Consider the following 13,566-nt stretch of genomic DNA (forward strand, 5'->3'; position numbering starts at 1 on the left):
CCTTCCTGAGCCCCAACCTCACTTGGGGTCTGAGCCCACCAAGGGCAGAAGCTGCATCTTCCATCCCGGGACCCCCATCCAGCAGCCAGCAGGCTCCCAGGCAGCATGCCCAGAGTCCACTCCAGAGCCCCCGAGCGCCGGCAGAGGGACCGGGCGAGCAGCACAGCACTCGGAACGCGTCCTTCAGTTTGGTGAAACGCTAGTGCCTGGCTGAGAGTCCCAAGTGGCCCATCGTGAGCCAACGGTGCCGGGAGGTATGCCACGGAGACCCCCCACGGCCAGCGGGCAGCCTGTTTCCAGGCAGCTGGGCCTCCTTATGCACGCGAAGTACCTCCCCACCACCTGTTTCCCTGGGTCCCCACGATCCGCACGCCAGCTGACACTCACGTCCCGCCTCCCCTGCTTCCCCTCCCACCCATCCCACAGGCAGGGACCCCGGCCTCGAAAGCTCTGTGCTGCTCTCCCACGCCACCTGAGACCTAAGACAACACTGGGCAAGCAAGGGGCGCAGAAATGCCCAAGAACAGAGAAGAACACGGCACACAGCGGCCCTTGAGGCGGGGCCACCAGCCACACACACCCCTGGCCTGGGGGCCCAGCTCTCCTCTCAGCCCCACAGTCTGGGTCTATTGGGAGGATGGTGTTCAAGGCAAAGCAAAGAGGGGGACCCGGCGTGAAATCCATGCTCAGGGCGCGGGCGACGCAGCTGAGGGCGTTCCAAGTGGTGCTTGGGGAACGTTCAAAGGACAGAACAGCCACAACACTGGGGGAATAAAGCCATGTGTACAATGGCACGGGACGCCCGGAGTACGTTTTAAAATCCACAGCTAGACACAGACGACGGAAAGAAGATGGCAGGTGACACACTCCACTGTCAGCCGCCGTTTCTCTGGGGATGGGATTAGAGGGTTTTTGTTAACTCGTTGGCAGGCTATGAACGTCCCCAACAGTCTCTGAGATGCTGCTGACCACCGTGTCCCAGCCAGATGAGCTTCGTGCAGCAGCCCAGAGACCTACAGACCCAACATCCTTGTTCTGAGGGGCCAAGGGCCGTGCCCGAGGTGGGCTTGCTAGAAGCGAGGCCGGCACTCTGGCCCTGGAACCCATGCGCAGTTACGGTGGGAAACTGAGCCATGAGCAGTATTTATACATACAGCTGTCACGTGCTTTTTACACCAGTAAGCAGGAGACTGTGGGGACAAGCGGCCCCTGTGTCCGTCCCTGCACCCCTGAACCTCCACGCTGTGTCTGGCCTGGCCTGTTCCTCCAGGGAATGTCATCCTGGAAGCAGGGTCTTTCTTTGTGTCATCTCAGCAAACACCTGGCCTGGCCTGGTTTCGAGGCCACAGAGATGGAGGTGACTCCAGGCAGCCATTGCCCAGGCCTGGGGAAGCCACCAGGGCCAGGAAAGGTCTAGCCCCAGAGGAGGGAAGGGGAGGGGAGGCAGCAGGAGCCGCCTGTCCGTCTGTCTGAGAACAAGCCCCGGCCGCTTGCTGCAGTGGCTCTGCGGGTGGGAGGCGAGGCTCCTGGGCCTCAGATGGCAGGGGACGTGTTCCCACCTGGTGGTCTCCCCCTCCTGCAGCCAAACCACACAGAAGCGGCACCTATGCCAAGCCTCAGCAAGAGGGGAGAACGTGCAGCTCCCTCCCCTTCTGCAAACCAGGACCCAGCCCCAGACAAAGCTGGATGCTGCGTGGGCCCCACAGCCGGCCTGCTGGAGCTGGAGTCGAGCCGTCTGGAGGCCATGTGGCCTAGCTGCAGCTGTGCTTCTCTCTCTAAGCACCCACCCTCTCTGGTCCCAGTAGGCAGCTTTGCACCACAGAGGCAGGAAGCGAGCTAGACACAGCCGGCCCTGCTTCCTGGCCCCGTGCAGCCTCTGGAGGGGGAGGTGGGCGCAGAGCCGCCGGGATGTCCCTGGTCTCAGGCCGTCTCCTCCCTGACAGTCATTGCCACGTTGTTTATCTGCTAACAGAACACAGATTTGTCCCCCAGGACCTCCAGTCCTTCTGCAGGCCAGGATCTCGCTCCTCCCCAACCTTCCTCAGCAATTTCCCCACCCAAACCCCAGATGAGCATACAGGAAGGAGAGACGGAGAGCTGTCTCCAAATGCGGCCATGCACCCGCCCACCCTTCCTGAAGGCCACATCAGTGTCACCGACACATTTCGGGGGCTTTCTGGGTTTCTTTAGCCAGGTGGCCCTGTGCAGCCTGGCCCATCCAGCCCCTCTGAGCTCCATCTGGGCAACAACCACCACGCGGGGCAACGTCTCCTCAGCCCGAACCGTGGAGGGCTCTGCAGGCCCGGCCCCCTGCTGCCCCGTGGCTTACACCCCTGCAAATAAGCAGGGTGGTCATGCACTGAGGTTCTCAACGGGTAATCCTGCCCCCAGCAGACACTTGACCACATCTGGACACACTTACGGCTGTCACAACGGCACGTGCCACTGGCGCTAAGCGGGCAGCAGCCAGGAGGCTGCCACACACCTGCGTCGCACAGGAGGGCCCCACAGCAGAAAGGATCTGTTCCAAAATGCCAGGTGTGCTGAGGTCAGGAGACCCTGTAACAGAGCCTTCCACGCTGCAGTGGGGATTACATGGGGAAATGCGCTGTGATGTTCTCGGAACAGCGTCTGGCACACAGGAGGTCCCCGGCAAACGGGCTGCTATGTGTACCAACAACACCTCACCTCAGCCTCGAGAAGTCAAAGCAGATGCCGAGATGCCTGTTTTCCAACAAGGAAATGAAGCCCAGAAGAGGGACGTGCTGGCCCAGAATAGAACCTGGGCCCCAACCCTGGTCTCTGAGGGAGCCTCCTGCCTAGGGCTGGGTCCCACAGAGTCCTGGCACCTGACACCGCCACCATCTCAGAAGGCACGGGCCCTGGCCCCCTGGATAGGGACTTTCTCACGCTGGCGGGGGTCGAGTGGGGTGCTCCTTAGTGTATGGGGTGCCCTTCATGAACTGGCTGTGCTCCCACCTGAGCAGCCCCTCCTCCACACCCACGAGGGCAGCTGGGGGGCTGCCACACAGAGCGCTCTGGAGTCAGGTACTGCTCAGCTGAGCCGGGCCCTCCTGTTTCCAGGGGATCACTCCACCTCAGGAGGGCTGCCCCGTGCCTTTCAGAAGGGGATACATTAAGTGATGATGCAGGCAGTGAGGCAAGGCCGCCTTCCCTGGGACTGGGTCCCTGGCATGCACCAGGCACGGGGAGGAATGGAAGATGCTGTGACTTTGGTCCCCATGACCTCTCCATGCTCCCAACAGCCTGTGGGAGGGTCACCTCGTCCCACTGTCCCCCCTTCACAGTTGGGGACCGAGGCCCAGGGGAGTAAAGAACCTGCCTGAGATCCCCCGGCCCCCAGATCCCCCGGCGTGCCCCTCACAGCATGCTGCCACCCACAACTCAGAGGACGTGGCCAGCTGGAACCTACCAGGTGCCCGGCGGCTGTCACCAGCTTGTGGGTGGAGAAAGGGAAGGCCTCGTCGCTCAGGTCTGTATCCAGCACCTCCTGCAGAATGGCCCGGCTGCAGGCAAGAGCAAAGTCAGTCCGTCAGCAAGCGCTCACAGGTGGGGCCTGGGCAGGAAAGGCCCCGGAAACCCACCATGAATGGGACAAGTCTCTGTCCTCACCGGGCAGACGACAATATACGTGGATTAATAAAAAATACACCAAGACAGATGTACACTCCAAATACACAGTCACCTTCCAGCAGGGTAACACCGGGGCCAGCAGACCCGCTGGGGGAGGGGGACCAGACCCGGAGACAGCCCCTGTGGGACTCTTGAGTCTTAGGTGGGGAGCTGAGACTGGAGCGGGTATCTAACCAGAGAATGCCCCTGAAGCCCACAGGCCGGGAGGAGCAGAGCGTCTGGGCCAGGTCCGCAATCCACATCCCCAGGCCCCTCCAGGTTCCCAACTCTTCAGAGGCCAGAGGGCCCCAGCTCTGCTTCAGTAACCACAGCCGAGAGGGGGGCTGGCTCTGGAGGCCTCAGGGCTGCACAGAAGAGCAGAGTAACCTGCCCACGGCACAGGCGGACAGGAGCAGATTCCGGCCTCCTCCCAGGCCCCTGCAGAAGGTGCTCTTCCCGGACACCACCATGCTCTGTTCCCTGACCTAACCCTCCAACCAGGCACCTCGGCCCCCAAGTCCTGTCTGACGTGGGTATGAGACGCTGAGGCTGCAGACTTGGAGGGGCAGAGAGCTGGGCTTGGCACCCAGCAGGTGCTAAGAGCTATTTTGACCTCTTGGGGACCTACCAAGGGCAGGGCCGCACCCAAGGGCTGTGGGGGCCCGGGAATGTTCCTGAGCGCTGGATGCTCGGTCCATACGTGACAGTTTGCACAGACTTGCTGGGTCTCCCCTAGTTTATAAGCTCTGCGAGGGCGGGGGTTCGCTCCCCACTTCCCCTGCTCCACGGTGCCCGGCACCACATCCACCCTCACACTTGCCCAAGTACCGGAGACCTCACTGGGGCTGGCACCCACAGTCTTCAAGGAAGCCCTCACCTCCTGGGCACTGTGCCCATTTGACTCCTCCAGCTCTAGCCCTCTTCTGCCCTTCCGCATTCTCAACCCTTCCCCTGTCCCCATTTAACCCTTCATCATCCTTCAGCTCTTGGCTCAGATGTCACCTCCTCCAGGAAGCCCTCCCTGACTCCCTAGGTCTTGGTCAGGTACTCCTTGTCCAAGGTCCCACAGTCTCCTGCCAGGGTGTCTCTCACATTGGTTGTACCCTCCCCAATGCACCCACCCCCAGGAGCTCCTTGCCAACAGAGTCCCCCATCCCAATGTGCCTAGCACGGAGAAGGCTCTCGGTAAATAGGACTGACTGTGAACATCCTGGCCTGGCACAGCAGGGTGAGGCCCCTATTGCTAGGAGATGGTCCCCCACTTCTGCCCCTCTGGGGTCCCAGCAGGTGTTGAGACTGCAGGGTGGGCTACCCAGAAGTGCTGCTGACCCTAATCCCGATCGTCACCGTGCTGGGAGCCGCCACCCATGTCAGCCTGAGGTGCTGAGCTGTGGTACAGTTGGCCAAAACCCTTATGTAACCACCCAGCACCCACGCGGTGCCAAGCCCTGGAGAGCGACAGCAGCGCCTCCAGACCTGAGGAGCATCTGCTGTCTGCAGCCTTGAGCGGCAGCCACCCAGAAGGGGCCTGGGCCAGAAGCCTGGAGCTGCCACCCAGCCCAAGGCTTTGAAGGGCTCTGACCCAGGCTGTGGGCTCAGCAACCTCAGGGGAAGCCCAGCTCCAGGGGTCCATGAGCTTCCCAGTCAGAGGCCCTGGTTCTAGTCCCAGGCTCCATACTCACCCCTCACGCCTTCCAAGCCCCAGTCCCTCATCTGTGGGGCCACGGGCCGCTGTGAGGAGCCAGCAAGAAAGCCACGCAAAGCCCCTGGTGTGAACCATGGCCACGGCGAGGGCCACTTCTGGACGGCACGACACCGTCTCTCCCAGTCACGCAAGGATATTGGTTTCGGTTTGTTTTGTTTCATTTGGTTTGAGACAAGGTCATGCTCTGTCACCCGGGCTTGAGTGCAGTGGCAGAATCACAGCTCACTGCAGCCTTGACCTCCTGGGCTCAAGCGATCGTCCTGCCGTGGGCTCCCGAGTAGCCGGAACTACAGGTATACACCACCATGCCCAGCTAATTGAAAAAAACGTTGTTTTTAAGACAGGGTCTTGCTATGTTGCTCAGGCTGGTCTCGAACTCCTGGACTCCAGTGATCTTACCGCCTTGGCCTCCGAAAGTGCTGGGGTTGCAGGCGTGAGCCACCGTGCCCAGCCTCCACTACCATGTGAGGCTATTTGAGTTCACATTCACTAGTCTTAAAAATGCAGTCCCACTAGCCACATTTCAAAGGCTCAGCCACACAGGGCTCAGTGGCTGCCTGTTGGACCGCTCAGTTATGGAACATTTCCAGAAAGTTCCATGGGGCAGCAGCTCGCACAGGCCCTGCTCCCTGGTGCAGCAGGCATGCTGAGCATGCCCCGAATAACAACTCGTCGGCAGCACCGGTATTATTATTCGTCTAAGAAAACTTGGGGTTATATTTGAAAGCTAGAGGACATTTTGGAGGAGAAAGTTAAGAACTTACCAGGAGGCAGTGAGCTCCTCTCCCGCCCTGGCTGCCTCCTCTGCTGCCGCCTGGAGCATCTTATAATGAGGCTGGGTGCCCCCGGCCGTACCTTGATCTGTCTGTCTGTCCCCGCTCCCTAACAGCCCACCTGCCTCCCCCACACTAAAAATAGCCCACTCCCTGTACAAGGCTGGCGTGGCGATGAAGCCGGAGGATTCCAAGGGCCGGGACTTGACACCCCTCCCTCCACCCCAGCGATGCAGAGGTTGGGGTCACCCAGGCGAGGAATGAAAAGCACCAAGCATCGCGGCTGCCTGTGGGCCGGTGGGGGCTGCATGATTCTGCCACATCCCAGCCCCTCCCCATCACGGCACCGGCACTGTCCACTCCTCCTCAGGCACATGGAAGCTGTCTCTGTCCCCTCCCCTCCCCCTGAGGCTCCCAGCACACCCCATCTGCTGTCTGGCACCATGAGCCTTGCCCAGTCCATGGGAACTACCGCAATGCCAAACCCTCGCCCGTGAGCCATACGAACTCAGGTCATTCTCCCTCCCGGACATCCCTGCCTCGCCTGGCCTGAGGCTCCTCACAGGCCTGTCGGGCCCCTGCCTGCTGGCCCAGCAGCAGAGACCCCCCACCAAAGCCCAAGGCTGATCATGCTCCCCGTCTGCTCAGCACCCGTCCCTCAGAGGGGCGGCCGCCGGGCCTCCGGGATCTCACCCTGCTGCCTCTGAGACGGCTCTTGCTGGGCTCCATCCCAGCCTCGATGCGTGCCTCAGACAAACAGGCACTTGCCTGCCAAGGGACCTTTGCACCTGCTGTTGCCACTGCCGGGAGCAGTCCCCCGAGAGAGCGCCAAGGCTGGGTCCCTCATTTCTTGCAGGGTTCTGCCCAAATGTCTCCTGAATGCACGCTGCTTGCTATGGGCAGCCTCAAGTGAAACCCTTGGCAGAAGCTGGCTCCACCTCTCCCGTTCCGTCCCTTCGTTCAGCACTCTCGCGTCTACCGTGTGCCTCTGAGCACCGCAGCACACACGCACGGACAGCCACAGCGCAGTCACTCACAGCCCGAGAGGCAGCCACTGGCCCAGGACTCAGCAGGGGGTGCCAGGGAAAGCGGACCCCGTGGTGGGGTCTGGGCACTCCAGCCAGAGGTCTCGGCAGAACCTGAGGCTGACAGTCTATCACCTGGACACAGCCATGCTACCTCAAAGTGCTCACCTCGGTGACCTTCAGGCAGAAGACGCATCTCCCCCACCCCAGCCCTCCCCACCTCTCCTCTTCTTTCCCGTGCTCTCCCCGAAGCTGCCCTCATCATTTTCCAGAGATCGATCACCCCTGTGACACCGTCCACGTCCCCAGAAGTAGTGCCCTCATCTCATGCCTCTTCCTCCTGCTGGGTCCAGCAGAGCCACTCCGTCCAGCCCCAAGGCAGATATGACGGCAGGAAGTGCCCTGAGGTAAGTGTCCTGGACCCTGAGCCCCGGGGTATCAACAGTGGAAGTCCTAGACTAGGTCATCTTCTCACAGAGGGTTTTTAACTCTTGAAAGAGGGTAGCAGTGAGCAGCGTGTGCAGGCTTCAGAGCCCAAGGGGCCGCATCCCCATCAGCCCTGGCACTGACCAGCTGTGTGACCATGGGCAAGTGTCTCTACCTCTCTGTTCCTCAGTTTCTGCATCAGTAAAAATAAGAACAATTATGACCACCTCAAAGGGCTACTGTGGGGACAGGAGATGTCGGCTCAGGCTTGGCAGGTCACAGGAGCTCCCTCGGTGGCTGCTGACACAACTGCCCTTCCCCTGTGTCCCCCACCCCAGTCCCTTCTCCGAAACACAGCCAGAGGGCTCTTTCCGAGGTGCACACCTGCTCAGCCGTCCTTTTGCCCAAGACCCTTCAGTGGCTGCGTGCATGCGCCAGCATCTGAGGGTCTTCCCAGCTCCTGCTTTCTCATAGGTGGGAACACAGCCAGCAAGTGTTTGAAGGAATGAATGCATGCATGGATAAGCCACACGGAGACCTCGTCATGGGAGGTGTTTAGGAAGGAGTCAGGGACCCATCAGTGAAGGAAATGATTCTGCCCAGGTAGCAGGGCGAAGCCTGGCCTCGTTCTGCCCACTCCGGGAGGGAGGACGCTAATTCCTCAACTGCACTGGCAATGAGACCGTCCTCCTGTCTGGGATCCTGGGGTCCCCAGTGACTGAACAGCTGGCAAGTTCAGTCTGACTCGTGTTATGGGCTTATCTGCATTTCGGGGCCTTGTAGATTATTCAGAGTGGCATCTCTGGGTTTACCAGAGCGGTTAACTATTCAGAATGCCCCATTCTGGACAAGCAGTTCTGCCCAAGGGCCCGTGGGAGGGCCTGGGTCCAGGGAGCAGGTGCGCCCAGGCGCGGGCTCCCTGTCCTCTCACCTGGCTGGGCCCTGGATGCTGATCATGCCCAGGTCCTCGGAGCTGTCGATGAGCTGGCACCGGAACTTCCGGTCCTGCAGCACCGTGGTGATGTGGGACCAGTTGTGCTGGGCCACAGCCCCGCCGACGGCCAGGTAGTAACCGTCCCCTGGAAGAGAAGAACTGGCCTTAGATCAGGATTTCAGGGCGAGGCGAGGACAGTGAGGGTGGCCCAAGGGTCTCCCGGCTGAGAAAACCAGTGCCCTTTCAGGGGCCTGTGCCTTCACAGAGCCCAGGGACCAATCTGCCCCTCCCTTGGGCCCCCGGGGCCACACCCTGCACAGAATGTCCTCTGAGCCATGTGGGTTGGAAGAAGGACCTGCTTCCCAACCCCGACCACCCACACGCCTGCGGACACCTCGCAGAGACGCTCCCACCCCAGGGAGGACACTGTCTTGGGAACCACAGGCCTAGGCCAGCCTGGCCCAGATGCGGCTCTGTGGCTCACCAGCCTCACTTCTCCCCTCTCTGAGACTCCATTTTCTCCGTCAAAGGGGCAGACCTACAACATCCGGCCCCAAGGGCTGCTGGGAGCATCCCTTGGACGAGAGACCTTTCAGGGCCCCAGCCAGGCTGTTCCCTCCCTCCCTCCTCTTACATAACGGAGCAGAAGGCAGACAAAAGCCAGTCCTCAAGGGGCTCCCCGACCCCTGGGCTGGGGCCATTTCTGGACAGTGTCCTCAGCCCCATGACAGACAGACACCCCACCTCACCCCCCAACACACACACACACACACACACACACACACACTGACTCTCAGGCCCCTGGCTCCTCGCTGGCCCCCTGGTCTGCAGCCATCCCCGGCCTCTTCTAGGAGGGCATCAGAGCTACCAAGGCCGATAGGTACCCAGGGAGATGGCAGCGGTGGGCCTGGCTCCTATGGGCCTGGCCATCCATGACCAACTTCCCTGAAAACAAAATGCCAGTCCTGAGGCCACGGGTCAGGCCAGGTCCAGACCCGGTCTGTGAAGCCGACGTGGCAGAGAGGGGTGGGAAGGAGGGTGGCCGGGGGCTTGTGCCACCCACACTGGGTGAGGGGAGCTGAGGGCTGTGCACCTCATCTGGTGCTTTTCAGTATCATTGGAACGGCTCCCAGGAGCATGTATCCGCTTGTAATCTTACAAAAAAGATCAATAAAGATCATTTAAAATTACTTTTAAGATTGACAGCTGCTTTGTCCGCCACTTTGATCACATGTGAATCATCACATTCTCTTGACTTCGCGGTGATCTGATGCGTAATTGGCACACGTATTAAACGCCTGCATGCTGAATGCCCATGCATATTCATAACTCAGACAGGGCAGTTTTGAAACCCGAAAGTGAACAAAGCCCACATGGTGTCTTCTCCTGTTGAGTGGTCCCCGGGACCCACAGAGCCCTGGGGGATGTGACTCATGGCACTGACTCCTTCACACCCGCCAAGTGCAACCTTCCCAGCTTAACCAGCTCCGCCGATCCCCAGCACTCAGCTCCAGGAATCCACCAGAATCCTCTGGAAAGCTAACTGTGCACCACTGGGAGATGGCTCAGCGTTCAAAGCACTTTCCTGACAGCTCCTCCTTATGAGGGGGGACTAGCAAGGTCCTCATTCTCCAGCCAGGGAAACTGAGGCTCAGGGAGGCTGCTCCCCAGCCTCCCAGCACCTCCAGTCTCTGACCCAATTCTCTGTAGCTCAGGGAGGTGGGTCCTCCTCACTCCATTTCACAGATGGGGAAAACTGAGGCTCAGGGAGGGACGTCACTGAGCCAGGCAGTGGCAGGGCCTGGGCCAGGATTTTGGTGACCTGTGTCCTCATTTTGGCCCCCTACGGTCTCCCAGCTAGACTCACTGAGTCTACGGCTCTGGGCTGGGCCGGGACCTCTGCTCTCCTGGGGGCTGACGCCCAGCTCCTCACAGGCACCTTTCCTCTCAGCTCACGGATTCCATTTCACTTGAATGAGCTAGAAAGGACCAGCGATGGGCAGGTCACACTGGTTCTCACCTCACCCTTCTAGCCAGCAGTTCCTACCCAACCTTCAAAGCTCAGGCCGCCCACCTCCTCCAGGACGCCTTGCTCATCCCGGCGCAGCGGCTTTACACGGCCTTCCCTAACACCTCGCCCTTTCCCATCCCCTTGCACGCCCCCCGCCAGGTTTTACAGGGCCTTTCCTGCAACCATCCATATAGAGCTCACTGGGGTGACCCTGAAGCCCCACCGGCCTCCTTCACCTCCTCCTGGCTCTGGCTGCCCTGGCACTGCCACATAGTAAAGGCGCCACAATGACTGTTGAGGGAATGAGGATGAGCTCACAGATACATGAAGCACATGTGATCTGGCTCACCCCGGGGCTCGCTCAGAATCCACATCACCAACGGCAACAGGGAAGAGCGGACCGGCTCTGTGCACCCCATAGGAGCCCCCACTCACACTCACAGCCTCATCCTCACCACAGGACTGTCACTCACACTCACAGCCTCATCCTCATCACAGGATCCATCACTCACACTCACAGCCTCATCCTCACCATAGGAGCCCCCACTCACACTCACAGCCTCATCCTCACCACAGGACTGTCACTCACACTCACAGCCTCATCCTCACCACAGGATCCCTCACTCACACTCACAGCCTCATCCTCATCACAGGATCCCTCACTCACACTCACAGCCTCATCCTCACCACAGGAGCCCCCACTCACACTCACAGCCTCATCCTCACCACAGGATCCCTCACTCACACTCACAGCCTCATCCTCACCACAGGATCCCTCACTCACACTCACAGCCTCATCCTCACCACAGGACCGTCACTCACACTCACAGCCTCATCCTCACCATAGGAGCCCTCACTCACACTCACAGCCTCATCCTCACCACAGGAGCCCCCACTCACACTCACAGCCTCATCCTCACCACAGGATCCCTCACTCACACTCACAGCCTCATCCTCACCACAGGATCCCTCACTCACACTCACAGCCTCATCCTCACCACAGGACCGTCACTCACACTCACAGCCTCATCCTCACCACAGGATCCCTCACTCACACTCACAGCCTCATCCTCACCACAGGATCCCTCACTCACACTCACAGCCTCATCCTCACCACAGGACTGTCACTCACACTCACAGCCTCATCCTCACCATAGGAGCCCTCACTCACACTCACAGCCTCATCCTCACCACAGGATCCCTCACTCACACTCACAGCCTCATCCTCACCATAGGAGCCCTCACTCACACTCACAGCCTCATCCTCATCACAGGATCCCTCACTCACACTCACAGCCTCATCTTCACCACAGGACCCTCACTCACACTCACAGCCTCATCCTCACCACAGGACTGTCACTCACACTCACAGCCTCATCCTCATCACAGGATCCCTCACTCACACTCACAGCCTCATCCTCATCACAGGATCCCTCACTCACACTCACAGCCTCATCCTCACCACAGGACCGTCACTCACACTCACAGCCTCATCCTCATCACAGGACCGTCACTCACACTCACAGCCTCATCCTCACCACAGGACCGTCACTCACACTCACAGCCTCATCCTCATCACAGGATCCCTCACTCACACTCACAGCCTCATCCTCACCACAGGACCGTCACTCACACTCACAGCCTCATCCTCACCACAGGACTGTCACTCACACTCACAGCCTCATCCTCACCATAGGAGCCCTCACTCACACTCACAGCCTCATCCTCACCACAGGACCGTCACTCACACTCACAGCCTCATCCTCACCACAGGACTGTCACTCACACTCACAGCCTCATCCTCACCACAGGACTGTCACTCACACTCACAGCCTCATCCTCACCACAGGACTGTCACTCACACTCACAGCCTCATCCTCACCACAGGACTGTCACACTCACAGCCTCATCCTCACCATAGGAGCCCTCACTCACACTCACAGCCTCATCCTCATCACAGGACCGTCACTCACACTCACAGCCTCATCCTCACCACAGGATCCCTCACTCACAATCACAGCCTCATCCTCACCACAGGACTGTCACTCACACGCACAGCCTCATCCTCACCATAGGAGCCCTCACTCACACTCACAGCCTCATCTTCACCACAGGACCCTCACTCACACTCACAGCCTCATCTTCACCACAGGACCCTCACTCACACTCACAGTCTCATCCTCACCACAGGACCTCACTCACACTCACAGTCTCATCCTCATCACAGGACCGTCACTCACACTCACAGCCTCATCCTCACCATAGGAGCCCTCACTCACACTCACAGCCTCATCCTCAGCACAGGATCCCTCACTCACACTCACAGCCTCATCCTCACCACAGGACCATCACTCACACTCACAGATTCATCCTCACCACAGGACCGTCACTCACACTCACAGCCTCATCCTCATCACAGGATCCCTCACTCACACTCACAGCCTCATCCTCACCACAGGACCCTCACTCACACTCACAACCTCATCCTCACCACAGGACCATCACTCACACTCACAGACTCATCCTCAACACAGGACCGTCACTCACACTCACAGACTCATCCTCATCACAGGATCCCTCACTCACACTCACAGCCTCATCCTAAACACAGGATCCCTCACTCACACTCACAGCCTCATCCTAAACACTGGAGCCCTACACTCACACTCACACCCTCATCCTCAACATAGGAGACTCACTCACACTCACAGTCTCATCCTCACCATAGGACCCTCACTCACACTCACAGTCTCATCCTCACCACAGGACCCTCAGTCACACTCACAGCCTCATCCTAAACAGAGGATCCCTCACTCACACTCACAGCCTCATCCTAAACACAGGATCCCTCACTCACACTCACAGCCTCATCCTAAACACAGGAGCCCTCACTCACACTCACAGTCTCATCCTCACCATAGGACTCTCACTCACACTCACAGGCTCATCCTCATCACAGGACCCTCACTCACACTCACAGCCTCATCCTCATCACAGGACCCTCACTCACTCTCACAGCATCATCCTCACCATAGAACCCCTCACTCACACTCACAGCA

At 59.5% G+C, this 13,566-nt stretch overlaps 1 protein-coding gene across 6 annotated transcripts in view; it reads right to left on the reverse strand.

Moving 5' to 3' along the window:
- Positions 1–13,566, reverse strand: part of SARDH (sarcosine dehydrogenase) — a 77,963-nt gene that overhangs the window by 16,481 nt on the left and 47,916 nt on the right. For all 6 annotated transcript variants that reach the window (XM_064371764.1, XM_012445250.3, XM_064371766.1 and 3 more), the window contains 2 exons: positions 8,494–8,641; positions 3,434–3,527 (listed from right to left, as the gene is read on the reverse strand). In XM_064371764.1, the coding sequence (XP_064227834.1) occupies positions 3,434–3,527; positions 8,494–8,641 (242 nt within the window). The remainder of the gene's footprint in view (positions 1–3,433; positions 3,528–8,493; positions 8,642–13,566) is intronic.

The sequence above is a fragment of the Aotus nancymaae genome, unplaced genomic scaffold, assembly GCF_030222135.1.
Source record: "Aotus nancymaae isolate 86718 unplaced genomic scaffold, 86718_ANA_hifiasm-v0.15.2.pri h1tg000158l, whole genome shotgun sequence".
NCBI lineage: Eukaryota > Metazoa > Chordata > Mammalia > Primates > Aotidae > Aotus > Aotus nancymaae.